The 27598-nt window shown below is 40.7% G+C and overlaps 1 protein-coding gene across 1 annotated transcript in view; it reads left to right on the forward strand.

The window, feature by feature from the left end:
- The window catches only part of LOC144766461 (vitellogenin-1-like), a 1095729-nt gene that overhangs the window by 398926 nt on the left and 669205 nt on the right, over positions 1 to 27598 (forward strand). Inside the window, exon 11 of the mRNA XM_078650353.1 lies at positions 25359 to 25577. Within this exon, the coding sequence (XP_078506479.1) occupies positions 25359 to 25577 (219 nt within the window). The remainder of the gene's footprint in view (positions 1 to 25358; positions 25578 to 27598) is intronic.

Consider the following 27598-nt stretch of genomic DNA (forward strand, 5'->3'; position numbering starts at 1 on the left):
TCACGTTTTAACTGTTTAACTTGTGCACGTGTTGTGAAAAGTTACAAAATGTGAAGCTGTAATGGTTTCGATTTCGATCGTAACACTTATAAGGCCCTTAATATGTACATAGGTTGGAGAGCTTAAAAACTGTTACCCGGCAAACCATGTCATTTCCATCCTTATTACTAAAAACATCTAAATAGTAGTCATATAAAAATATTGTTCACAATAGAAGAAAAAAAATATGAGCTAATATTTGTCATCACTATGCTGTTTATTTACATAAATGCCAGCATTTGTGAAGCGTATAGCTACCCCCGGAAAGGTGTGCTGGCGCTTGGGGTCGTTGGAAAGATTAAGCAAGGTGTTGCCCACAGTGACATAGTGGTGGGCTAACATGCCGCTGGAGCCGGGAATCAAACTGTGAACGCTGTTGTTCGATGGCAGGTATCATAGGTGCTGCGTCACAATTTTTCTACACTGATGTGTAAATTACTGCTAATTAAGTTATAAACATTGTTAAATTATAAGTAGGGCTCCCTGTTTTCTGTTTTTACTGATTTTTACAGATAAATACAGACAGAAAATTATTTATTTTACTGTCTGTATTTATTTTAAAATGTGGATAAAAACGGAAATTGGGTTATTTTATTCTAAATGGTGTCAATCATGACTACCAGGCCAATAGCTCTGTAGTTCTAAAAGTAAGAGAGTTAAAACAAAAAAGAATGTTAGTAAAGAGCCTTAAACAGCAATATATATGCTCATATAGGAAAACATGCACATCAAGGGTGTGCATATTTTATCATCTGAGTGTGTTTATATGACTGAAAACGGTCAGTCCTTCAGGCATGAGTGCAACTTTATCAGACAAAAAAATGTGGAAATATACTCATTTCAGAGTCAATTTTCACAAAACCCAAAAAATACATATGGATAAATACAGACTGAAATGCACAAAAAATAAATACAATAACACCGGAAGCCATAATTATAAGTTATAAAAGACTTGTTACAGTTAGTTTTTCACTACAAAAAGCATACACATCTTTTTAAAATTTACTTAAAACCAATATAGGTTTTAGGGACATTGTAGTTACAAATTAGCATTTAAAAAACCTTTGAGATTCACAGAAAAAAGCATAGGTTTTACAGAAGTTATAGTTAGAAATGTGCATTTAAAAACCCTAGAAATTCAGTGAAAAAAACCATAGGTTTCAGGGGCGTTATAGTTAGAGGGACATTTCACTTATACAAACCAAAGAAATTCCACCGTTATAGTTAGTACAGCTAACTATAACTTGCGCCCCACAATGCACTGCTCATGACGTTACATATTACATTATTCATGACCTCACTGATGACATCTCAAATGACAGGCACTTAAAATGTTCCTCTGTCTATTGTCAGTCAGCCATATGACGTGGTGGGATCTATGATGTTACAACGCGTTATTTTACAACGCAGACCGTTACATCGCAATTTTTACAACGCAGGATCCATTACAACGCATGGCATTACAACGCATGGTATTACATCGCAGATGCTATTACAACGCATGGCATTACATCGTAAGTATAGGTAAGTATACCTTTTTAAAAAAAAAGTAATTATTTTAATTTAATTAAATTATTTTAATTAAAATAGTAGTAATTATTTTTTTTAATTAATTTTAATAAAAAATGTAATTAATTGTATTTAATTAATATAATTAAATTAATTTAATTTAAATATTTTTTTGATTTTAATTAAAATAAATTATTTAAAATAATGTATTTAATTTAATTATTTTAATTAAGAAATGTAATTAATATAATATAATTAATTTTATTTAACTTAAAAACACCCCTGTACCCCAAAACCCAAACCCTGCCCTGAAACCTAAAAAGACCCCTGTACCCCAAAACCCAAACCCTACCCTGAAACCTAAAAACACCCCTGTACCCCAAAACCCAAACCCTACCCTAAAACCTAAAAAGACCCCTGTACCCCAAAACCCAAACCTTGCCCTGAAACCTAAAAACACCCCTGTACCCCAAAACCCAAACCCTGCCCTGAAACCTAAAAACACCCCTGTACCCCAAAACCCAAACCCTGCCCTGAAACCTAAAAACATCCCTGTACCCCAAAACCCAAACCCTGCCCTGAAACCTAAAAACACCCCTGTACCCCAAAACCCAAACCCTGCCCTGAAACCTAAAAACACCCCTGTACCCCAAAACCCAAACCCTACCCTGAAACCTAAAAACACCCCTGTACCCCAAAACCCAAAACCTACCCTAAAACCTTAGTACACCTATACATATACTCCTATACTCATATTTATTTAAAAAATTACTTAAAATAATAAATTTAATTTATAATATTTAAAAACATAAATAAATATTTTTATTTATTTTTATTTATAATTAATATTAATTAAATCATTTATATAATATTAAATAAAATTAAAATAAATTATATACTTACCAATACTTACGATGTAATGGTATGCGTTGTAATAGCATCTGCGATGTAATGCCATGCGTTGTAATGCCATGCGTTGTAATGGATCCTGCGTTGTAATAGCTGCGTTGTAACAGCATTACGACGTAAAAGTTGCGTTGTAAGTGATACACACCGACGTGGTGTTACTTCTTCTAGCCAGCCCCCACCTATCCGCCCACCCACTCCAACTCACTGCTTACTCAATGAGTCAACATCAGCATCACAATGAATGGAAAGAACAAAAAGGGAAAAAAACTCCCATTATCAGCATACTCATTTTGAAACATCAATCCAAATTATTTAGCGAACCCTTTTCAGTTTCTGCCATAAATGACGCTGCCTCACTTATCTGAGAAAAACCATGAAAGCGACCCTTAAACAGTACAATTAGCTTAGCCATTATATCAGAGATGCTTGTGTGCCAGCAAATTTAAATGTTGAAATAATTTTGTTAAATTCCCTGCGGTGACAGGCCAGATCAATTGGCATATCTGAGAAAATCCTAAAGGAGAACTCATTCTATGCCGCATAAGTTGGCATCTTATAGCCTTGTCCAAAATGTTCCCTTTAATTCTGAAGAGCCTGAAAAGGAACTCTGTGGACTCGACAAATCCTGTGGACCTTAAGGTAGAACAAAAGAGCAAATTAATGAATTAACTAGGCCACCATGCCAGAGCTTTCCTCTTTCCCTTCACACAGGGACCTAATCTCCTGGTTTACCGTTGTGCTTAACAAGGAGATCATCTCAAGTTTGTCCTCACAATTAGATACTCCTTGCTCTAGCTACTCACAGCAACCAGCCTATTGAGTCAATTGATCTTCTATTTTCACCAAATGCTGCTTTATCTTCTTTACAAAATCAAATTGTTGGAGCTTCATGCCTTTAATTTTGCCCAAAATGTCCTTAAGCAACAGAGGCATGGTGCTTGATGCATCCTCCCCCCCCCCCCTTGATTCATGACTCATCTTCATTTGAAGCTTTAGGTTTTTGCTACTGGCTGTAGTGGATGTACTTGAAATCAAAGACATATGGTTGTGAAAGATACTTTCCTCAACTTCCCTTGACCTCTTTATGGCTGTCTCCTAAGGCCTGGCATCAATCATAATCTGCCTGGTGATCTCAACAAGTGAAGTCTACCTAGCCAGAGAAATATTTGTCCCACCAGTAATTGAGGGGACCCCCACCGTCAATTCCAGGGCTGAATCATTCTGTACCATTAAAAACCTTGAGTCCTCACCTTGGTTTTATTCTCAAACCCCCCCTCCCCAGTACATTTCCACCTCGATCAAACCAAAGATGCCCACATGGCTCTTCTATAGATGCCTGGGGGGTGGAAGGGTTAACCTCTTACTCCCCCAGACTTCTCCCTGCTGGCCCCACTGCTGAGGGTGCTCTTGATTCCCTCTCCCCTTCCCTTCCAAATTGAACCTATTGAATAGAATGTACTGGCCATGCCATCAAATCCAAGGCAAAGTCACACATATCTGATGTGGGAGCATTTGACTCCATGCTCTCTCATAGAAGCAGAAAAATTTGAACCAGGCTTAGAAGTAATGGCCTGCATTTGCTTCCTTTCTCCATACTCCACACTTTCAGTTTTAACTCCATAGAAGCATTGTCAGACTTAAGGGCCCTTGTGGCATAATCATGCAGAGTTGGCTCTTCAAACAATTTGTGCACCACTCAGCACTTTCTCCTCTAGTTAAAATCTGTCACTGTGCTCATTTACCCCATATTCGGCAACCAGTTTCTTAAAGGTTCCACCACAAAAACTGCAGAACTGAGAAACACTAATACCCAGCAGTCCTTTCCCCACAGCCAGTCCAACAGTAGGTGAAATTAGACAAATCTTGAATGTAAAAAGCGCAAAGGACCAAAGTAATCTCGGAAAGGTAAACAGTGCAGAAAACAGTGAGTGAATCGCAGGTAACTTTCAATGCTGCTAACCTCTTCAGGATACTCCAAAATGTTCAACACTCAGCGCCCCTACTCATAATTTTCTTCAGCTTTGCATTTATTTTTTTCCCTTATTTCTCCGCCTTTTTATCTTCCTTGTGGGGTAACAAGACATTGTCGCACAGCCTTGCTAGGTTACAATTTATTGGGCGTGCGCAGAATGATAAAGTCCGGATTGCAAAAGTAAGATTTACTAAATTTCTTTATTGTTCAGTCAATATCAAAGCTTTAGATTCCAGCCAATGCATTTCGTTCTCCGTGGGAGAACTTCATCAGGGTTCCTTTAGATTTTCTCACCAATCAGTGGGAAGCCTAGTTCAGCATAAGGTCCATATGTCTATATGATGTCCTGAGCTCTGCCCAAATGTTTCCCATCAAGGATGTCTGGATCAGTCACAACTTCACACGAAGCCTAGGTAAGAATTCTTGATTGCAACTCACACTCTTTTAAAGGCCAAGGTTTAATGCTGCACACTCAGAGATAGATCTGTCTGGATCCTGGACTAAATATATGTCCATGTAAAATAGAAAATCCAGATGTACTATTGAGCTCCCCACTCGGGAAGCTATGGCAGCTTCTATAATCTCACACTTCGGCGAGGGTCCCAGTATCTGTGAATAAAAGGTGGAACCATTAAGTGTAGTGTAGTCTCCTGGCAATAACTCTGGAGTCTTAAGGAAAAAGTTCCTGCGGCTTTAGTGGGCCCATTTGAAAGGTCAGCCTTTCTAGTTTAGCTAAGCCACCAAGTGGTCTTTTAAATATACATTGTCCCTCTTCCACGGCTAGAAGTGATATTCTCCAGCCACACTGTCATCATCCTGCATCCTTCAATGCTGCATCCCCCAGTGATGTGGACAGTGATGCTGCTCTCCTGCCTGGCTGCAGCACACAAGATGGGTGGGTCTGATAGGTGTCCTAGCACTCTGCACCCCCACGATGTCTCAACATCAGTGTAATGTGATTGTCTCTTTGATGATCTATGTAGCTGACAAAACCAATCATACACTAACTATCTATATAAACACTATCCAAATATTCAGAATATTTTGTTTTATGGCAATTTCCATGCAGCCTAGTATAATGGGGAAAAATAACAATTTAATTTAGCCATGAAGTGTAAATCAACTTCTACAGCCAGCTCTTGTGTTTTAATCAACACTCACTTTAAATTATCTGTTATTAAATTGTCTTATTTGGTACTACAAACTAACTCATTATTTAAATTCAGAGAAGATCGATATTTATACTCAATAGGTGGAGAATTGAACGAAGCTGGATTACATTTCATACCACATGAAATTCTTCATCAAAACTATTATCCTCACCCCAAATTGTTTGGGTGATTATGCAGTTGCCCAAAAATAGTTTAAATTAAAAGAGAAACAGCCTCTTTGATTAATGATTGGATGTAAAATGGTTTTTTTAAAACTTTGGCAAAGAGTTAAGAATCTGAGTATTGAACAATGGATTTTTTGTAGTTCAAAACATTTGTGAAAGACATTAGCATACTTAGGCCTGAATTCTGAGTAGGCCATAAGTCCTGTTTTTGGAAACATCTATTACAAGCTTCAGGGAATTTCCAGACACATCTTCGCCTTCTGCAAGCACACTTTCCTGTGGTCAGAAAAATGCATTAAACTAGGGAAAACATGCTAATTGGGCTATAAGACAGATATGTTCATGTTTTTTTCTATTCCATAACAGCCAAAACCTGCTCTCACTTCCAAAAACCAAAGCAGATTGCTTTTCCACACGGGGAGCTGCATCTTAGCAGCTCCCCGTGTGGAAAAGCAATGCCGGCTCCTGAAGGACGCGGGGAGCCGGCGGGACCGTGGCAGGATTGGGGACCCCCCAATGGATAGGGGCGGCTCCAGGGTTTGGGTCCTTGGGGCCATAAGTGTTCCGGGAGGGGGGCCACGTGGCCCCCTCCCCCATTATGATAAATAAAAAAATAATTTAAAAGGGAAAGGCAGGCACCGGGGGATGGGGTCCCCGGGCCATAAATGGCCTGAGGAGGGGTGCCACGCAGTCCCCTCCAATAATTAATTAATGTAAATTAAAAAAACCTGGCAATGCCCCGGGGATGGGGTCGCCTAGGCGATTATGGCCTCAGGAAGGGGGCCACATTCCCCCCTTCAAATTTTGTAATACATTTTTTACACCTCTCTGCAATGCAGCTCTGTGGCGCTTAATGGAGGTACCTGGTGGGCTAGTTGCACACCAGGGACCCTCAGGATTCAAGGGGACTTAGGGCCAGATGTAGGTGTCCGAATACCGGTCGGAAACAGCCGAAAATACAGATTTTCGGCTGTTTCTGACCGGTATTTGGACATTGTTATGTAGGGGTGTTGAAAACATACATATTCGGTAATTTTACCGAATCTTTAATTTTACCGAGCGGTAAAATTAGCGAATATGTTTTTTCAAATGTAGGTAGCACTGTTAACAGTGCTACAGGGCTTTCAGGATTCGTTATTTACCATGTAATACTATTACATGGTAAATAACGAATCCCTGTGTACATGCACATCTGTGCATGTACACCTGTGCCATGTGGCCCACAGACATGCCCTAAGGTCATGTATGTGTGTCACATGGCACACAAGCCTGAAACAGGGGTGCAACAGGGTGTCAAAGTGACACCCTGTTCCCCCTGTCAATTCGGTAATTTTACCGATTCGGTAATTACCGAATCGGTATTTGCTATTGATTCCTATGGGCTTCAAGGCCCATAGGAATCAATGGCAAATACCGATTCGGTATTCATTGAATCGGTAAATACCGAATCCTACCAAATCGGTAAAATTTACGGATTTTTTATCTACATCTAATTTACCGATTCATAAATACCGAATCGGTAAAATTCGGTATTTATGAATCGGTAAATTAGATTTACCTACATCTAGGCCCTATATCCCCAAACTTAAAATGCACCACGGGCGCGTTTACACAGTGGTGAAGGGAGTGGGTGGGGCCTGAGGTGACATGTGTGCAAACACGCCCTGTGGCACGTTTTAAGTTGGGGAATTAATTCCTCTTCAATCCTGAAGTCCCCTGGGGGCCAACTAGCCCACCAGGTGCCTTCAATAAGTACCACAGAGATGCGTTGCAGAGTGTTGTAAAAAGGGGTGTGGCCTCTGAACATCTCTCTGCAAAGCAGCTCCCTGGTGCTTACTGGAGGTACCTGATGGGCTAGTTTGCCCCCAGAAACCCTCAGGATTGAAGAGGAATTAATTCCCCAACTTGAAACGTGCCACCGGGCGTGTTTGCACACATGTCATCTTAGGCCCGCCCCTTCCTTCACCACTGTGCAAACGCGCCCCCTGGCGAGTTGTAAGTTGGGGAATTAATTCCCATTTAATACCGAGTGGGATAGGTCTGCAAGGGAAATGCACTTCATGTTCCATCTCGGACCCTGCCAGGCCTCCGGTGCATTTCCCCTGTTTGTTGTTCTATTACCTTCCTTCTGTTGATTCCACGTCAGGGAGGAGTGAAGATCTTGCATTCCTCACCGGGCGTCCTTCTGCTTCCGGTTTGCTAGTATTCGTCAGGGGTTAACAGTTTCTTCGGTGCTCCATCATCGGCTCGCTACATTGTTTCTTCTGGGCATACCTGTCCAGCTTAATTCTTTGTTTCCCTGTGGTCTGCCACTGTAAAAAGGGAATATAAAGTATTGAAAGAATTATTGCGTCAAGTGTTAGTAGAGTATGCTGCACTTTGGTATTCTGTAGCACTCATATACTTATTGGATTGCTTTGCTCCTTTGTTTGTTGAGAAGTGTTTTCTTCGCTCGTTTCTTTCTTCATTTTTTGTTATTATTTCACATCTCCTCCTGCAAGAAATATAAAGAGGCTGCTGTAGAACCACGTATAGCTCACATTAATTTCATAGTTTGACCCTGCATCTTTTTTACCACATATTTTTTCTTCATTCTGTTTTCTCCTGACTAGGGAAATTTGTTTTTTGGTTTTTTCCTGGTTCAGGCGAACTGGATGATGTTTTTGTTATGGATCTATTGATAGCAGAAGGTGGTTCCTATTAAGATACCTTATGTGGGTCTTCCGTTCTAGTTGTGTATATTCTCTAAATATGACTAGCAGATCCTTCAACAGGAACCTTGGTGATAACTCATTGGACGATCAAGTGGATTCAACCCCTTCTCCCTTTCCTTGTTTTGTCTGCCCTTCTTCCCCACCTTCCCTCTTTTGCTTTGACCTTGTTGGGCAAAGGAGGTGGGTGAGGGAAGTTGGGACCTAGCATCTGTTCCATCCATTTCGCCCCTGCAGAAAACCCAGGTGAGCCTCATGGAGGTTTAGTTGAATTTTTTTTAAAGAGCAAAACTGTCTTAATGGAATGTCATTTCTTTTCAAGAACAGTGTATAGTTTTGCCTAAAAGATGTGTATCCGATAGCAGTACTTTCTATTGACAAACTAATACAAAAAATCCCATTGCGTAAAGGCTTAGTGTATATTGAACACTTCATATGCAAAATGGATGACCTATTTACATATATTTGTATGTATCCCTCCTTCCGTTTGTTCAGTGGGTTAAGAATTATTTTAAAAAAAATGTAATCTGCCCAAATTCATTGTGAATTGCCACAAGATGTATTTTCCGGTGTTGTGGAAAGTCACTAAGACTGCATGTTTTTCAAAAAATTTAAAACACATGTAAACAGATATTGTAAGTAATATTTGACAATTGCTGTTTACTAGTATAGTGTTTAAACTTCTATTTTTGTAATAATTTTTAATTGAAAGCACTTTCTAATTGTATTTCCGGTCTTCGCAACCACTCCAATATTCACGATGATGTTGGTAGTCGTGAAGATCATGTGACTATGTAAGAAAGAGATTTAATTAGATAAAACTGTTTCCATTAATCTACAAACAAAGTTCCCACCAATTTATCTCTTCTCGAAGGTTCCAGTTGCTAGTTGGATCATTCTTGGAGCTGTTAGAATGTATTTTTTGGGCATTTTGCTAAATATAAAATGGCATCAGGAAGAGGTGGAGAGGAGTATGAAGTGCATCAGCATGTTGAGGAGCAGCAAGTACCAGCAGCATGTCAAGACTCTTCTGATGAAGAACCAACAATGACGAAACAGAATGTAAATTATTATTTTTACACCATTCCATCCGCTGAATCAAAAACCACTGCTAAGTAGGTGAAGTGCACCCAGGGCTGGACTGACTACCGGGCATTTTGGAATTCTGCCGAGCCTAGGCTGATTTCACTGCGGTGGGGGATGATTTCATTCATGGAGACCTGCGTGTACTTCGAAATAATTAAAGCAAAACAAATTTTGTTCAGTACACACAGATCCCCATCAACAAAGTCAACCCCCAGCTCAGCAGCATTCCATAACGTCCGGCAGCCAGTCCGGCCCTGAGTGCACCTCGGGCAATAAGATCCTATCAAGGGGGACGGCGAAGAAATATTCATGTGGTATAACAAGCATGTTGTACTACTTGAAAATGTACCATAAGGGGCAACTGAAAATCGCACAGAGGGAAGCAGAAGGAGAGGGAGTATCAACCTTCAGAGTTGGACTACCTGCTCCTGGAGAGAGAATTCCAGTGGAAGTTAAGAGGAACTATATACATTTGTCACCAGTATTAAGGCACGTCTGTACCTACTGCCTCAACTGTAATACCACCCTGACAGCTGGGGAGCAGTCTGTGGATGTAATCTTAGAAGCTGCGCAAAATCAACGTTTTTTTAAAATTATTTTTTTTTTACACCAGTTAATCCAATGCTTTTCTGTTTGTGGATACAATTTTTATTCCTTCGTTGCTATTTTATTTAAGAATGAATAACAAAAATACACAATTTTAGAAAGTAAAAGAAAAAAGTTTCTTCTCAGAACCGCCTTTCATGGTGAGAAAAAAGACAAAGTGTATGTGTGTGTATGTACATATGGAGAGGAGTGGTTGTTTAAATGTGTGGCTGAGTATGTTAATTGCAGCATGGATGAGCGAGTGCATGTGTGAATGGTTCTATGGATCAGTTAGTGCCTGTAGAGTGACTGTTTGAGTGAGTGGCTGTGTGAGTGGCCATATGGGAGAGTGGGTTGTTCTGTGAGTGGCTGTATGGCTGAATGAATGGTTGTGTGAGTGATGCATGGTTGAGTAAGTGCCTATGTAAGTGGCTGTATGGGTGAGTGACTAGCTGTGTGAGTGGCCATAAGGAAGAGTAAGTCGTTGTCTGAGTTGCTGTATGGGTGAGTAAATGGTTGTGTTAGGGAGTGCATGGGTGAGTAAATAGTTATATGAGTGGCTGTATGGGTCAGTGACTACCTGTGTGAGTCACTGTAGGAGTGAGACAGTGTTAGTGTGTGTGATTGTATGGATGACTGAGTGGCTATATGCGTGGCTGTATGTTAGAGTGAGAGGTTATGGGAGTGGCCTTATGGGAAAATGAATGGTTGTGTGAGTAGGTATAAGGGTGAGTAAATGGTTATATCTGTATGTGTGAGTGACTAAGTAGCCATTTGAGATAGTGTTTGGTTAACAATTTGGTTGTGTGAGTGGCTGGATTGGAGAGTGAGCGTCTAGGTGAGTAGCTATATATGTGAATCAGTACTTGTGTGAATATTGTATGGGTGTGTGAGTGAGTGTTTGAGTGGTTATATTGATGAGTGATTGGCTCTTTTGAGTGGCTGTGTGGGTAAGTGAATGGGTGTGTGTATGACTGAATTGATGAGTGAGTGGCTTTGTTAGTAGATGTATAGGTTGTAACTGGCTCTGTGAGTGCTGAATGGGTAAGCAAGTACATGTGTAAGTGCCGTATGGGTGAGTGAGTGAGTGGGTGTATAACTAGCTCTATGGATAAGTAAATGGGTATGTCAGTGGTTCTCTGAATAATTAAGGGTAGATGATCTTGATTCTGGGTGAGTGAGTATGTGTATGAGTGGCTGTGAGAGTATCCGAAAGGGTGAATAGGTGTTTATGTGAGTAGCCATATATGTGAGTCACTACTAGGACCAGTGGCTGTATCACTAGTTGAATGGGTATGTGAGGGGCTGAATACATGCTTGGGTGTGTTTATAAGTGGCTGTATAGATGAGTGAGTGCTAGTGTCAGTGGGCGTATTGATAAGAAAATAGATGTGTGTGTAGCTATATGGCTCACTGACCACTACTAGGAATAGCTGTATTGGTCAGGGACTCCTAGTGTGAGTGGCTGTATGAGTTAATAAGAGGGTGTGTGAGTAGCTGTATGGGTAAGTGAATGGTAGTGATAGCTGTATAGATGACTGAATGGGTGCATGAATGGCTGTATGAGTAAATAAGTGGGTGAAGGAATAGTTGTATGGGTGAGTGAGTGGCTATGTAGGTGTCTGTAAGGAATACTGAGTAGCTGTGAGAGTATATTTCTAATATATAATAGACAAAACAAAGTAATAGAAATTTAAAGAAAGAACACTTTACATTTAAAACACTTTCCATGGTTATGTATAAGCCAAATGTCTGTATTAGGAAAACAATTTGGAGACATCTGATGACATTTCAACAGCACCTGGTGTGGAAAAAGGAAAATAACATAAATATATGTTAGCATTTGATCTTCATTATTCCAGACTCACACCAATATACATTACCTATAGTGTAACATTGTATTACAATGTAGTGAAAATACAATTTTCCCTTTTTTGCTTTTCTCAGCTTTCATACTTCTTCACTATAAACAGTGGACCGTATGAAGCATCATCTTTGAACAGTGGGGAAAAAACAATCAATGGATTGAAAAAAAATCCCATAAATGCCCAGTGCAACATTATCACTAAGTGAAGCTATGCATTGCACTCACTACAATACTCTAATTAATTGCTTTTTCTACACCTACTTCAGTAATATAAACAAACCTAAGAAAAGAATATTTCTAAAATTATTATACCTGGTACAATATTGCAAATAAATCCATTTTGGAGATCCTTGTCAGACAATCACCCCTGGTAGGCCAAATGATGTTTAAGTAATAACACTCCATATAGACAACATTACATAGTGTAGTTTTAATTTCACAAATGGTATGTATACGTTTGTTTGATGAAACAAACAGGGTAACTGTTCTGTTACGAAGACAGTTTTTACTTTCAACTTAAAGCTGCTATCATCGGATTATGTCCATTAAGTTTCTGACTTCAATTACACAGTGTAGTATATAGATGTGGTACTAACTCTTTTGTGAAAGATAAAAACAACTGTTGTATTATGAAGTAGACCATAAAGGCATTACCCCCAATAGGCTGAAAAATGTCTAAAAGACAGATGTACTACAATAAAAAATCACCGTACACCACTTTTTTTATGCACAATTCCTCCTTAGAACTTTGTTTGAAGAAAGAAACGATAAGAGTTTGGAAATTTGAAGAAAGTCTTGATTTGGATCTTAGGTTGATGTCCTTACATTCCACCGATCCAGTTTCACTCTTTAACTAGACCGTGTAGTCTCCAGGGCTTGTAATACTTCCTTAATGAAAGATGATAGCTAAATTCATAAATATTCTTCCTGAAATTGATATTTGTACAGCTATGACGTTTGTAATTTGAATTCCCAATTTAGAGCCATCTGCTCTGCATCATTGCAATATTACCATATGTATTTTCTAGGTATTATTAGGATTAACGCAAAGATAACATCTGATCTGCAGTTTGGGAAGGTCATGTTTTGGTTAGCATTCTTCAACCATATGTCAAAAGGCACAGTTTTTGAATCTGGCAATGTTAAATAAAGAAAAATGTCAGAATTTATTTAAGTGGTGGATGAATAATCACAATCTTCACAATTACGTTTCTATGTGTAACTCAGTCTGAGCGAGTCATAAATGTTTATAACTTCTTCTTCGAATACTCCAAACATAACCATAATACATTCTTGTGTGTTTTGTTGACTGTTGGGAGTAAACATTACTGATCCACAACATATATTTAAAAGGTCTTGAATACCTGAAACCGAATATGTCACAGTTCTTTCAGTAATTAAACATTGGAGCAAGTGCTACAGTGCAGCACACAATCTCTTATATGTTTTTTTACAAAATCTGGTTCACTAGATGTGATAAATGAAACAGTATATTGAGAGCATTGCATAGAGGTTGCCACCTGACCTTTTTTCAACTGGTAACCTTCAACATGTACATCTTTTACCAGTTTTCTTATCTTGACAGCTTATAGTTTGCCCCTGTGTCCTTTCTTTTCTTCAGCATCTGTACACTCTTTTGTAATCTTCCATTTTGGACAGACTAACTGTTTTTCATAAACAGGGTATCGGCCAAAATGAGGCGCATATACATTTCATGACCAATTGTACTCTCTTACACAGCTTGCATCAACACTTACCTTCTTTTCACCAAAATCTATCAAAAACAAAAAAATTCTAACTAACGACAATGCTACATATGACATTCCTTCTTTAAATACAGTACTTCTGATAATATCAAAATCTGTATCTACACTTTCACCTTGTTATTTATAGACTATTACAGCATATGCTAGAGACAGTGTGAACTGCTGGTGGTGTGCATATAAGCCTTTCACTAGTCAAAGTTATACAACACATTGGCCAATCTACTTCACATCATAAATCTGATCACATTTCATAGCCTAGTATTCAACCTTATCTCTGTTTGTGAAATTAATAAAAACCAATCGCTTTACCCATTGCACGATTTACTAACCCTTCCTCTTAATTAAAATTGGGTGCAAAATTTCTCGAAATTTTTTGCTGACACTAAAATTCTTTCCTAATCCTGCAGTTTTCAATACAGACTTTTCAAACGCATTCAATTTTACTTGTTGTTTATCCTTGAGCAGTATTGGGATGCCCCAATATCCCATGTTATCAATAGCTGTGATTTTCAAAATATTTTCTTTTCCAGTTGTAGTAATTGTTCGTTAAACTTTGAGCACTCTTGAAGTGTTGGCATTGAAATCCCTTCCGCGGCCAAAGTCACTGAGAAACTTGTGAACGCCCAGCTGACCACCTTCATCAAAGAGAACTCCATCCTACACGCCTCCCAGTCTGGATTCCGCAGCAACCACAGCACCGATACCGCTCTCCTCGCTGCTACTGACGACATCCCACACAGAGCCTTGTTGCACCATATAGGCCTATGCGGTCGCTCAGATCCTCCGGTACTGGCCTGTTAACGATTCCTAAAATCAACAAGGCCCGCATAGGGGGTAGGTCCTTCAGGCTCCTAGCTTCTAAGAGCTGGAATAACCTCCCGCTGGAGCTTCGTCTTGAACCCTCAGAGGCCAGGTTCAGAGCTAATCTTAAAACGTTTTTGTTCCTACAATAATACTGTACCTGAGCATGGGGAGGGTAATTGTCGCTGGCACTCACTATAGCGTGGGGGACACACCGGTGTGCGTAACCAGGCGCTTTATAAGCTTCCATATTATTATTATTATTATCCACTTGCTACTCGACCAGGGACACACCGCTGCCCTCATTCTTCTAGACCTCTCCGCAGCCTTCGACACCATATCTCATTGCACCTTGCAGCCACACTTCACTACACAGGGATACAAGTAGCCGCCCTCGACTGAATCCGATCTTTCCTCTCCCGCAGAACCCAGAGGATCAGACTCCCTCCCTTCCTCTCCGAACCCACTGATATCAACTGCAGAGTGCCCTAAGGCTCATCACTCAGCCCCACACTCTTCAACATCTACATGGCCCCCCTCACCACCAACGTCAGACAGCATAGGCTCAGCATTGTATTCTATGCCAATGGCACCCAGCTCATCCTCTCACTCACAAACAATCTTGAAGACACCAGACTCTGCTTCCAGCAAGGAATGAAGAATGTGGCAACCTGGATGAAAGACAGCTGCTTGAAGCTCAACTCAGAGAAGACCAAGATCCTCATCCTTGGATCCTGCAACTCCGCCTAGGACAATACCTGGTGCCCCTCTGCCCTCAGGAATCCACCCACTCCTACCTCAGCATCATCCTTGACTCTTCCTTCTCCATGAACTGCCAGATCAACGCCGTCGCCTCCAATAGCTTCAACTGCCTGCACATCCTCCACAAGACCTTCAAATAGATCCCCCTGAAAGCAGAAAGACCATCACCCACGCACTCATAACTAGCAGACTGGACTACGGCAATGCCCTATACGCTGAAATCAACAGAACTGTACTACACAGACTCCAGATAATCCAGAACGCCGCTGCCAGACTCATCCTCGGAACTCTGCATCACAAACACATGACCCAATACCTGCGAGACCTCCACTGGCTCCCCGTCGAGAAAAGGGTCATTTTCTAACTCCTCACCCATGCCTACAAATCCTTCAACAACATCAGACCCAAATACTTCAACGAGAAAGCAGCCTTCCACGTACCCAAGAGGAACCTCCGCTACACACTGACCTCACCCTGGCAGAGGTCCCCGCATCCACAGAAACAGAACAGGTGGGAGAGCCAACTCCTACATAGCAGTCAAGACATGGAACGCACTCCACATGAACATCAGACACTCCCCAACCCTGCACACCTTCAGGAAGGACCTCAAGACCTGGCTCTTCGACTGATCCAGAGCTGCCCCCCCCCAGCACCTTGAGACCCTCACGGGTGAGTAGTGCGCTATATGAACCCCCTGATTGATTGATTAAACAAACTATAAACTTCTGTTCATCAATGATATTGTGCATTAGTCCATCTGCTAAATTATTAGATGGAAAACGTTTCTAGATAAGATAACTTTCCAAAGCACGTTTACCCTCTTTAGTCCAATCGCCTATTCTAATGTCTTCCAGTATATCTGCATAATTTACATCAGATGCTTGTCACATAATTTTCACTAGTTCCTTGTATTCAAAGCAAAACCAAATATTTACATTGCCTATATTGCCCAGTGGAAATTCTTGTTTCATTATGTGCAACTATTTGGAAAACAGGTTGTCCTTTTATGGAGGTGAGGTGCAGTACGTTACCAGATACTATTAAATGCTTTCCTTCAAAGTGCACAGCATAGTTTGTTCTTAAAATCTGCTGCATTCTTAAGTGTATGAAAGATAGCATTACATTGTATACCATGCTGACCTCATCACTGATTAAAAGCTTCAATTTTGTCAATACTCTTGATACCTCATAGCAAGCTTCACCAGATAGTTTCTGGTATTCCAGTTTATTGTCATTGTTAACATGTTGCATTAGTATGCAATGCAAAGTAATACATTTTAACATTATGTGCAGCTAATCCTGTTTGTGCTGTTACTACACATGCCAAATTTGATTCTGTAGTCCTCTGTAGATATCCTGTGAGAACTTGAATTGTAAAGCTTTTTCCAATGCCAGCTTAAACACTGATGTCTAGTAATATTGGTGAGTAAGAAGAACAATCACACTGTTTCCTCTCATGGAAAAATCCATGCTCTATTTCAACTTTAACTTTGTTGTAAATTTCTTTGTGCTAATTTTTCAGTAGTTTTACTAAGTGCTCAAACGCCACAGTTTCCTCTCTGCATTGCCATCTCCACCTCATCAATAGCTATAGCTACTTCATTTTGAAAAATTGGTTCTCCAAGAGGATCTTGACTCACTGGTGCAGAACGCTGTCTGTTTTGTGAACTCTCCTTGGTTATCTCAGCAGCAATGGATTCTTCCTGTTCAATCTCATCTTTCAACACTTGTAGGTAGGGTGGAAATACTGAGCACTCAATGGTGTCTTTTGCAACATTCAAAGAGTTTTTGTAACAGTCATAGTATCCAAGCATTTTTGATTGTGTGCATCATGACTTGAACAACTACAAAAGTGCCAAGTATAAAAACTCTCTTCTCTCCTAGGTTTGGCAACCAAGCTTTCAGTGGTTAATTAGATTTCCTTTTGTTGCGTCTGACCAAACAATCGTCACATCTAAGTGATCCACATCTTCCTTCTTCTATGTTTCAGTTATACTCCTTCTATATGTGTAGTTGTGGAGTACTTAATATGGACACATATTTTGAAGATGAGAACTCCTTCTAGGGTAGTAAGTATCCAGCATGTTAGTTTTCATAATATCTCTTCTTTCTCAACCGAATTCTGTAAGATACTGTATTTTTGGGAAAGGCTTTAGCACTCTATTTTGACTGTTTGCATGGCCTAGGCCTATCCATACAATTCCTCTTGACTTGGGGAACAACTTAGCCAAACTCAACCTGTCGAAGCATTCATTAGAACCTATTTCTCTGTGGGAAAGTATTTTCAAGCTGAAGCTGTACAATGTTTTGGTAAGACTCTTTTCTGAAGAAATCTCCTCCCACATTTCTTTTTTCTCTGAATTTGTTATATATGAAGTCATGTAGCGAGCAAGAGCGATAGAGTTGTCTGCCACAAATTGTAGATCCATATTTGCATTCCATATCTTCAGAATCACAGGGCTGTACTCATTGATATGCTTGGAAGCCTCTGCTCTTTTCAGGCTGTATGTATTTTTGGGTGATTTTCATGTCAGTGTATGTCTGACTGCAGACAAAAAGCTTTTGACTCTTCCTTCTGAAATGACAGATTGTGGAAATCCAAAACAACATTTTTTGTAAACTTTTCCTTTTCATATGTATTTTCGAGTACATTACTTTTCACATATATGTGTTTGACACTGCACCACCGTTTGGGTTAGCGCATGCTACATACTGTTGTATGCAAGACAAGACAGACGCATCAGTGTCTGTTCCAAATTTTGGAACATCTTTTACCCACAACAGCATGTTAATATGTGGATTACCTCTAGCTTGGCACTCTTTGTGGCAAACGAAATCAGTTACTTGAACAAGAGGAGGATTTGTTTTGTTACAGATGAAAGTCATCATCGCTTGATCTTTTAGTTTGCTCTCACTGGAATTCAGGCAGGTCAACCTATGCGTACTCAGCACAACTGAGTGTTAGGAACCAAGACGGTGATCCTAGGTTTCTCAACATTCCTTTTAGTTCACTTTAACGACAATACTAATATTCATTGGTGCCACGTTGGCAAGCCATCAAATCAATCAAGTTGTTTTCCATATTGTCATCTTTTCCTTCAACTTTGTCCACGAATTCCCTTGCAGTTATATTTTGCAGGATCACTCCTGTCTTGAGAATATGGTTTGATGCATAGGATAGGCCTGACAAGTCACTCTCAAATATTAGGTGAAGTATATAGGGTAGACATTGGCGAAATCTAGGATCCCCTGAGTATAGTCTTTGGAGTGCTTGACATAGAGGCCTGTAAGTGCGCAAGTAACTTATTGAACTCAAAATAACCTCTCTAAATCTTTTAAGCACAAAGCACCAGGTTATATAGCATACCTATAGCTTATCTTAGAAGTGTATTACATGTACAGAAACGTGGGTTTGACACTTGAGAATCAGCTATTACATGCAAGTGAAGCTTGTAGGGAAAATACACAGACAGGGTCTGCACTACTAAACGTCACCCATGTTTGAAGGACTATTTCTCTGCATAGTTGAGAAGGTTGTGTCACTACTTTTCTACATATGTATGTCAGTGTAGGGGTACACTTGTAGCAGTGTCATGAGATGTTTAACTAAATGTGCCAGTATGTGACTGTCTTTTTCACTACCTTTATGGCTCTCTAAATATGTGTGTAAGTGTCTGAGCAAACACCTCAGTGAATGTGTTAGGGAATACAGAGCTATGTAGGTGTGACTGCAACTGCCTTTCAGTCTGCTTAATGTATAAGTAGTTTCGGGTAAGTGACTAAATATATATATATATCCTTCTACAGGTATCTCAGAAGGTCAGAAAGAGGATCTATTCTATTCTGCATATTTGTGCCAGTTGCTTTAGAGGTGGCATACTGTATATAGTACTTGACATCAAGACCTGCCTGTGTACAAGTAAATTATTGAACTCAAAACAATATCTTCTAATCTTTTAAATACAAAGCACCATGCTTTCTGGCATACCTACAGCTTATCTTAGAAGTATATTATATTGGGCAGAAACGTGGGTTTGACACTTGAGAAACAGCTATTACATGCCAAGTGAAGCTTGCAGTTAAAGTGCTGAAGCAGGATATGCACTACTCAATATCACCATTGTCTGATGTGCTATTTCTATGCATGGTTGAGAAGGTTGTGCCACTATTTTCCGACATATGTGAGTCAGTGTGGGAGGGCACTTGTATCAGTGCCATGAGATGTTTAATTAAATGTGTCAGTATGCGACTGCCAGTTTTAGTACCTCTATGGCTCTCTAAATGTGTATGTAAAAGACTGAACAAATACCTATGTGTTATGGAATACAGAGCTATATAGGTGTGTCTGCAACTAACTTTTAGTCTGCTGCATGTATAAGTAGATTCTGGTAAGTGTCTAAAAGTATATCTCCTTCTGTAGGTGTCTCAGTAGGTAAACTTTTCAATAAAGCAGGTTTAAATAGGAAAATGGGATGCATTTAAATAAAAAAAAATGTAACCACTACCTGCCCTTAATAAATATTTCCGAGTTAGTCACAAGCGAGTGTTTTGCGATCGCAATTGCTGTTGCAAAACATTGGTACATGGCTTTGCGGTCACTACTAGGAAGGGAACGCCCCTTCCTAATAGCGAGTCGCTAAACACTATTTTGCGAATCTCAATTTATTTGTCATTCGCAAAATAGTGTTTGTACATTGGCCACATGATTTTAACAGGTCGCAAACCTGTTTCCTCATGCTAAATACCATCATACATCTGGCCCCAAGTCTTACCAAAAATTATTGTATTCTGTGTTTCACAAATATTTAAACTAAATTAACGTATGGCAATAGCCAGATGCACTGGTCACTCAGTCAGTCATTTGGCATGACTGACGAATTACCATTCCTTTTACTAACTTTAGTGTTTAAACACATCTTAGTTATTTTTAGAAATAACAGTTGTCCGCTAGAAAGGGTCACAACAAGTGTAAAAAGCAAAACTTTGATAGGTAGTGTGGATATTCATGGTCGCAAATATCAATCAAAAAGGTGTTGAATGAACCTATTAAAGGAGGTCTCTGATCTTCACACGCGCTCTTCATGGCCAGCAGTTTTTTTTTTGAGAATAGAATATTTACATTCACTCCGACTGAGCACATGAGACAAGTAGTAAAGAGCTACTCCAAACTATTGTCATCTTGCTTTTGCAGCAAGACCATTTGCATAGGTTTTTCAGAGTTATCAGATTGTACTACTAATTTTTGCATGCATCCAGGTGCCTCTGCATTGAACACTGAGTAAAGTCTTCCTTAAATATTTGCAATGTGATTTTTTGACAGTGAGTCCGCTGAAAATGGTTCTGTATGTTTTCCTTCCTCAACCCATAAGAAATGTGTTAAACATAAGCCTTGAAGAATTGATGATACAAGTGAGCCAGACCCCGAATCTGTGTGGCCAATCTAAGATAACAGATCTGGTTAGGATTCATGACCACACCATTAAATGATAGTTTAAACAGTAGATGCTCAATGGTGTCCTTCTCAGATCCACTCTTTGGGATTTCAGTATAGATGGTGCTGACATAAGGGTCCATTAGGATGGCGGACGGACAAAGTCCGTCCGCCATCCTGTCGGGGGCAGGTACCGTCCGCCACAAGGGCAGAGGAACTGCGCCCCCAATTAGGATGCACCCACCACAGTGGCGGGTGCATCCCGCATTTTTAACATTGCGGCGGACGGTGCTTAAACCACCGGCCGCCACAATGTGAAAAATGCTTGTGGTGCACCTATGGTACCCCCTGCGTTTAAAAGCACAACATGGCAGGCACCGCGCGGTGCCTGTCATGTTGTGCTGTGAAATGCACCACAAGCATTTTTCACATTGTGGCGGCCGGTGCTTTAAGCACCGTCCGCCGCAATGCTAAAAATGCGGGATGCAACCCGCCACTGTGGTGGGTGCATCCTAATTGGGGGCACAGTTCCTCTGCCCTTGTGGCGGACGGTACCTGCCCCCGACAGGATGGCGGACGGACTTTGTCCATAGGTACCCCCCATGTGCACCCCACATCCCCCTTCACCCTGGGGGCCTGCAACGGGCTCCCAAAGCAGGAAGCATATGCCTTTTCGTGGCGGAAAAATGCCGCCACGGAAAGGCATTCCTCCCAGGCCATCCTAATATGGCTGGCGGTGTCTGATAGACACCACCACCATATCAGGCCTTTTCCGCGGCGGCGGTCGGTCTTCCCCTCCTCCACGGTCCCCCCCACCGTTGTAATATGGCGGGGGGAAGAAAGGTGGCGGATGGGTAAAGATGGCGGACAGATCGCCACCGTCCGCCATCCTAATGGACCCCATAGTTTGGTCCAGAAAAAAGGTAATATGTATCTGACGTTCATCCAGATGTTTTGATAACATGACAATATCTTGGAAGTAAATTATCATACTCTGGTTGTTGAAAGTCTGTAAACACATGGTTATCGTGTAGAAGCTCAGTATTTAACTGCAAAATAAAAGGGTCAATGACAACAGTAAAATAAACAATTTGCTCTCAGTACATTTGTATTCAAGATTTATTGGGAACCCAACCAATCAGAATGCAAAACAGAATGCAAAATACGTGCACACGGAGACCTCAGCAAAGCTCACTGAGTGTCCAATTGGTATGATAGTGCAGAGACATTTTATAGGTATATGCCCCCACAGGATGGTCATCATAGCATACGTAATCTGGATCAGGCTATGACCTGCTGGACCAATCAGTGAAGTGCACATGTGGTGTGATACCCTTTTAAGGCTCGAAGTGTGCCTATACCCTAATGTTACTGCCCATGTGTCATCCACAAGAGCAGATTTGGGTTTTCCCCTAAAGGTGAAATCTGTGTCTCTGGTGTACGTGGACTTGGCACGTAGGCCTGCAGGTCATGTCGACACGACTTACTGAAAATGTGGCGTGTTGCAATAGCTAGCTGGAAGCTGGCAGGTTTGTTCTCGGAAGCCTTGCGTTGCTTGCACGTTGCAGCTGACTGACACACAGAATGGAGCGTGCGACCATTTTGTGGATTTCTGCTTGTGTCTTTCATTAGTAGTTCAAAGAAGACTATAGGCCTGAAATCATATATATTTGGTATCATGGAAATGTCCGCTTCGTCAATCGTACCTCTGAAAGACTGCTTGCAGATTGCACCATCTAAAGAGCATCAAACAATTATCAAAATGCTAAAAGGGTGTGTGAAAGATCATCTTCCACTCTTTTCCATCCTTAATAGGAAGGAGTTTAAAATCCCACCTAAGGTAAAACTTTGAAAAGTTGACTTCATGAAGGGTAAAGGATGCTTAGTGGGAGAGGTGTGGCGCCGCGGCCAGGGCGACTGACGCTGGAATCTGGGGATCAGGGTTCGATCCCCGGCTCCGGCGGCAGGTTAGCCCAGCACCATGTGACTCTGGGCAATAGCTCGCTTAATCTTCCCGACGGCCCCCAGCGCCTAGAGACCCCTACGGGTGATTGTGCGCTTTACAAATGTGGACTTTACTTTTTACTTTACTTATCCTGAATAGTAACTTTGTTTAGCCACTGATAATCTATGCAGAGTCATAAGTCATGAGCACCAGCTGGAGCTCTAAAATAGACAGTATTCCACGTTCTCTTTTAGTCACTCTTTTAAGGCTGCATTCTCATGTTCAAACAAAGAGTATATCCAATCAAGGGGACACTGCGGCATCCAGCCATGTTGGAATTTTGCAGTTAAACTCTCTGTGTGGTGTGAAGTAGAAAACGGGTAGTTTCTTGAATACATCTTTGTAACCTGGTAGCAAGCATTGACATTGTGGAACTTCCACCTTAAAAAATTGGTGAACAATATTCTCTAGAGTTACAGCAATAGCCTTGACAATTGTAAGAGGACCTAAATAATGTCTGATTAGTCTTATTTGCGTACGGGCTGTGTCTCTCTAGCCATAAGAAATCCTAATATTATGGCATAATTTACTATTGCTATTATGTCAAAACAGTGTTTCTTTATGAGATACATAATAATGGTGACAGGAATAGAAATATATGTGTATGCTATATCAATCAAATAATTGAAGGGAATTGTTTGAATGCTTCACATCAACTCTTATGTTAATTTCTTCCTTCAGCCTCTCACAAAATAGAGTTGTTTGTCTCCGGTTACCCAAACTGTTCCCTAACAAGCTGCCACCAACTAAGTCATACGTCTTGGTCCATCTTGGTTACATTGTCGAATATCACAGTAAGCTTCTTGAGCGGAAAACGCATGATCAAGACACTTCCTAAAATGTCTCAGAAATTCAGAATTATTATTGAGGCTAGGATAAGTGGCAGGCACCAGTGGCATCATCCAACATATAGTTGAGTCTAAGAGGAGCCAATCAAATGCTTCAACTTATCTAGATCAAGCATAAACTACATGGGAAAAAGCAAAACGAACCATATGTGCACAAAGCAGGTAGCAATGCAGCATGCTCAACACAGACCTACTGAAGATCCTCAATTTATTGCTGAACACAAGCAACTAAATTTAGGATTTTGTGCTCCAATGATCTTTTGTGTGCCTAAGGAATGGTCAACTCATTTTATTAGGGAAGATGTCCACACCTTAATTACATGTATAAATACCAGGTTCTGCTAGAAACTTCCACAACTGAAGGAAAACTTCAGATGACAAAAACTCCAGGCAAGAACATGAATGAATAAGATTTAGTGGATGAATGAGCAGGCATTGAACAAACTCAAATTGTTTGTTGGGCAGATGCTGGAGAGAGAAGAAATCCTGGAGCAACAACTTCAAGACACATTGTAATAATGGTTCAACAAGAGACAAAAACGTGAATAAGGGGCAATTCTCTAAATATAGTATCATTATTTTCATTTGGGACAGTTTTAAGGTAAAGGTTGGAAACACAGTCATCATGGAATAGATAGTCACAGGCAGATCACTCTCCAAACATCGATCTGGGTGGAAGTGTGCAAAACAGCCCTCCATGCTTCTGACAAAACTCCTGCCTTAATCATATCCTTAGGCACAGAACTCCGGCAAGCAGAGTGTACCAGACATTCCAGCAGGACTGCTAGACTGATGAGACAAAGCAAACCACAATACTCTCCACTGCATGGTTATTTGCACTGTGAAGAAATAGGAGACTTAGTCACCTTCCATGAATCTAGCGCAGATCAAAGCAAAGTACCAACCAGGCAGTAGCCACAGTTGTGGTGTCACCAATCAAACAGGTGAGTGAATGCACTGAAGTTCATGATTTGATTGCACCTCACACTGTGCACTCATCTCAAATGTGGATTACATGTATAGACGTTTTTATTCACATTGCCACACACCTCTCAAAGTATTTGTACGTAGCAGTTTATCTGAATGGACTAGTGTTTAGACCATTGACAACTTACCTTTGGTTTGTATACACTATTATGGGCAAAAGCTACCTTATTTGAGAAATTGAAAGGGCATCTGAATTCTTCCAAAAAAGGCAGCTTTGATTGTCTATGATGCAATGCATATTTAATAGAGTCTTGCAAATATGAGCATAAAAACCTTCGCTGCGACTTTCACCACAATGTAAAATTGGTCATATCTATAAGGCAAAGAGTCTCGGAAAAAATGTTTGGGGAGCAGTGATCATGTAGCGGTGAGGATGGAACAATGTGTAGGGCACTAACACTTTCATAATATCCTTATTAGTGGAGTAGAAAACTTGCTTCATCAAATCATAAATGCATTTGAAAGATTGGGAAATTATAGAGTGGCCTGCCATTGAAGGCCACTTGTTTAGTTGTTGGTAAATAGGAGCTGTATTTAGACAATTGTAAAACTGCAGCTTTGGTGTGCAACGTGTTTCAAGTGTATTAAAAACATCTTTCATGCTACTGCTATGTCGTTCCTCCGCAAGATCTAGGCTTTTATTATCTTTTACTAAACCATGAACCAATGAATTCCACAGTATGTAAAAAGGAATTGGCAGTTGGTATGATCTAATTGGAGATTATGTTTTATTACTTGTTTCAGCCTCTCCATGACCTTGCACTAGAAGCTCTGAGTAGTGGCAATGAAGGCAACATGATACTGTCACTTAAGGCAATTGGAAATGCAGGACAGCTGGCATGCATTAAACTCATTCAGAAATTCTTGCCTGGATTTTCACCCGGAGCATCCCAACTTCCTTACAGTATTCAAGTGGATGCAGTTATGGCGATGAGAAACATAGCTAAGAAGGACAGAAGAAGGGTAATCTATTCTACATTCACAACTACCCCTGCCAGTTCAGCGCTCAAATGCATTGTGATGAGATGAGATGAATGCTCTTTATTAAACTGGGAATATAAGTCTAAATATTTTAAGTTACAGTCTGCGTTAAGTTATATGGTTAGGTGTTAGTCACCTATCACTTCAAGTGGTAAAAGATTGGGAGCTGGTGGATTGGAATAACAACAAAATCAAAGATTGTCTTTTATCTGGAATCCGAAAATAAATATAGTCCGTTTTTATATCCCCAAAAAAGTTCTAACCAACTGTCCAAATGGTGGATCCTTGAACGGAGGTGCACATTTTACCATACTGACCAGAATCTCCAGTTATTGTTAGGACAATCTTTGTGCTTTCTGCTGTAAACTGATACTGCAGAGAGAATTCATGACAGATGCATGGCTTAATGAAGGCTGGAAGAGAGGGGCTAATTTCTAAGGGCTTCACAGACTACTTCTTTGAGCAAGCAAAGCAGAATCCCAGAAAACAGTGAATAGTAGGAGAGAAGGAAATCGAACCATTTACCTTTTCTATCTGACCCAAGACAATCATTATAGAATGGGCTTGCATGTTAAATGCCTACAAAAAATATAGTGTTGCCAACATGAGAAGGTTATCATCTTCAGTGATACACAATGTGTATCGCTAATATAGAATGAGAGGCATCTGAATCACCCAGATCAGTGGTTGCCTAATTGAATTTGGAGTGGGGGTAAGAACTATGGGGCAGATTTATGAGGCACTTGCGCCACGTTTACGCCGCTGTTGCGTCACGCAAGGCGGCGTAAACGTGGCGCACCCCTACGAACGATTTACAACGTGACGCATCTAGGCAGATGCGTCACGTTGTAAAGCCCTGCGCCGCTTGTGGGCGTTCCGGCGCAGGGTGGGCGTTCCGGGGCAGGTGCGCCTCGCAAAAGTGGCTGAGTGAAATCTATAAGATTTCACTCAGTCACTTTCAGGCCAATGCTGCGTCAAAAGCCTGCGCCTGCTTGAAGCAGGCGTAGGTCTTGACGCAACATTGTGGAGATGGGGCACCCCCGAGCCTTGCTGGAGCTGCGTCGCGCTTGCGACGCAACTCCAGCAATGCGTCACCTTTACGGCACAGATGCGTCACGCATCTGTGCCGTTTTTGCCCCATGGTGCGCTGCATCATAAATGCGGCGCACCAAGGGTGGCGGAGCTGTGGTGCACTGTGGCGCATGTTAACTGGCGCATCCCTGGGGATGCGCCAGTTAACATAAATCTGCCCCTATTTGTGTTTGAGGAACCATTCTCTGTGCAAACATGCATTACAAATCCCCTGTATTTTTGGTGCATAAATGTCCAGGAATGATCAAACTATCAACCCTGGCATAACGTCCATGTTGGCATCAGTGGCTTTAGCTCTTTTAAAGATTGTGGGGGTAATGCAGGGTTTATTGCCTTCTCAATATTTGCAGGATGAAAGTGAAAAATGAGTGCTAGACGAGATGAGACAGCAGGTGGCATATTTTGTGCTGACTCAGATGTGATTATGTAGAAGGGCGATGTCTTGAAGCACTGTGAATTTGAATTTACTTAAGTATGGTCTGTTTCCTTATAGAATCTAGACTGAAAATAAGTCTTATTATATGTAGCTTAATGTGTACTTGTTGCATATTACCAATTAAGGAAACAAAATGGCAGGTGGATTGGAATACATCACACATTACATTTTGGATGAAAGGATCTTATCTCTCCAGTGGTTTATTTGATCCTTTTTGATAACCCTTTGATATTATCTAGATATGAGCAATGTTTAAGATTTAACAGGTAATTGTTTAGCTTGTGCTCCATACACATAAAGGATGTAAGAGCCAAGCATACAACATTTTTTTACAGTCTCAAATACTCCGATTCAGTCTTTGTGACGGTAGAAAGTCTATTGCAGGTGTAGTATCTGATTTAAGGAGTCAGGAATTGTTTCTTACTCTCGAAATGGGTTTGCAAATGGATACCGATTTGGTATCTGGAAGGAGTGT

The sequence above is a fragment of the Lissotriton helveticus genome, chromosome 1_1, assembly GCF_964261635.1.
Source record: "Lissotriton helveticus chromosome 1_1, aLisHel1.1, whole genome shotgun sequence".
NCBI lineage: Eukaryota > Metazoa > Chordata > Amphibia > Caudata > Salamandridae > Lissotriton > Lissotriton helveticus.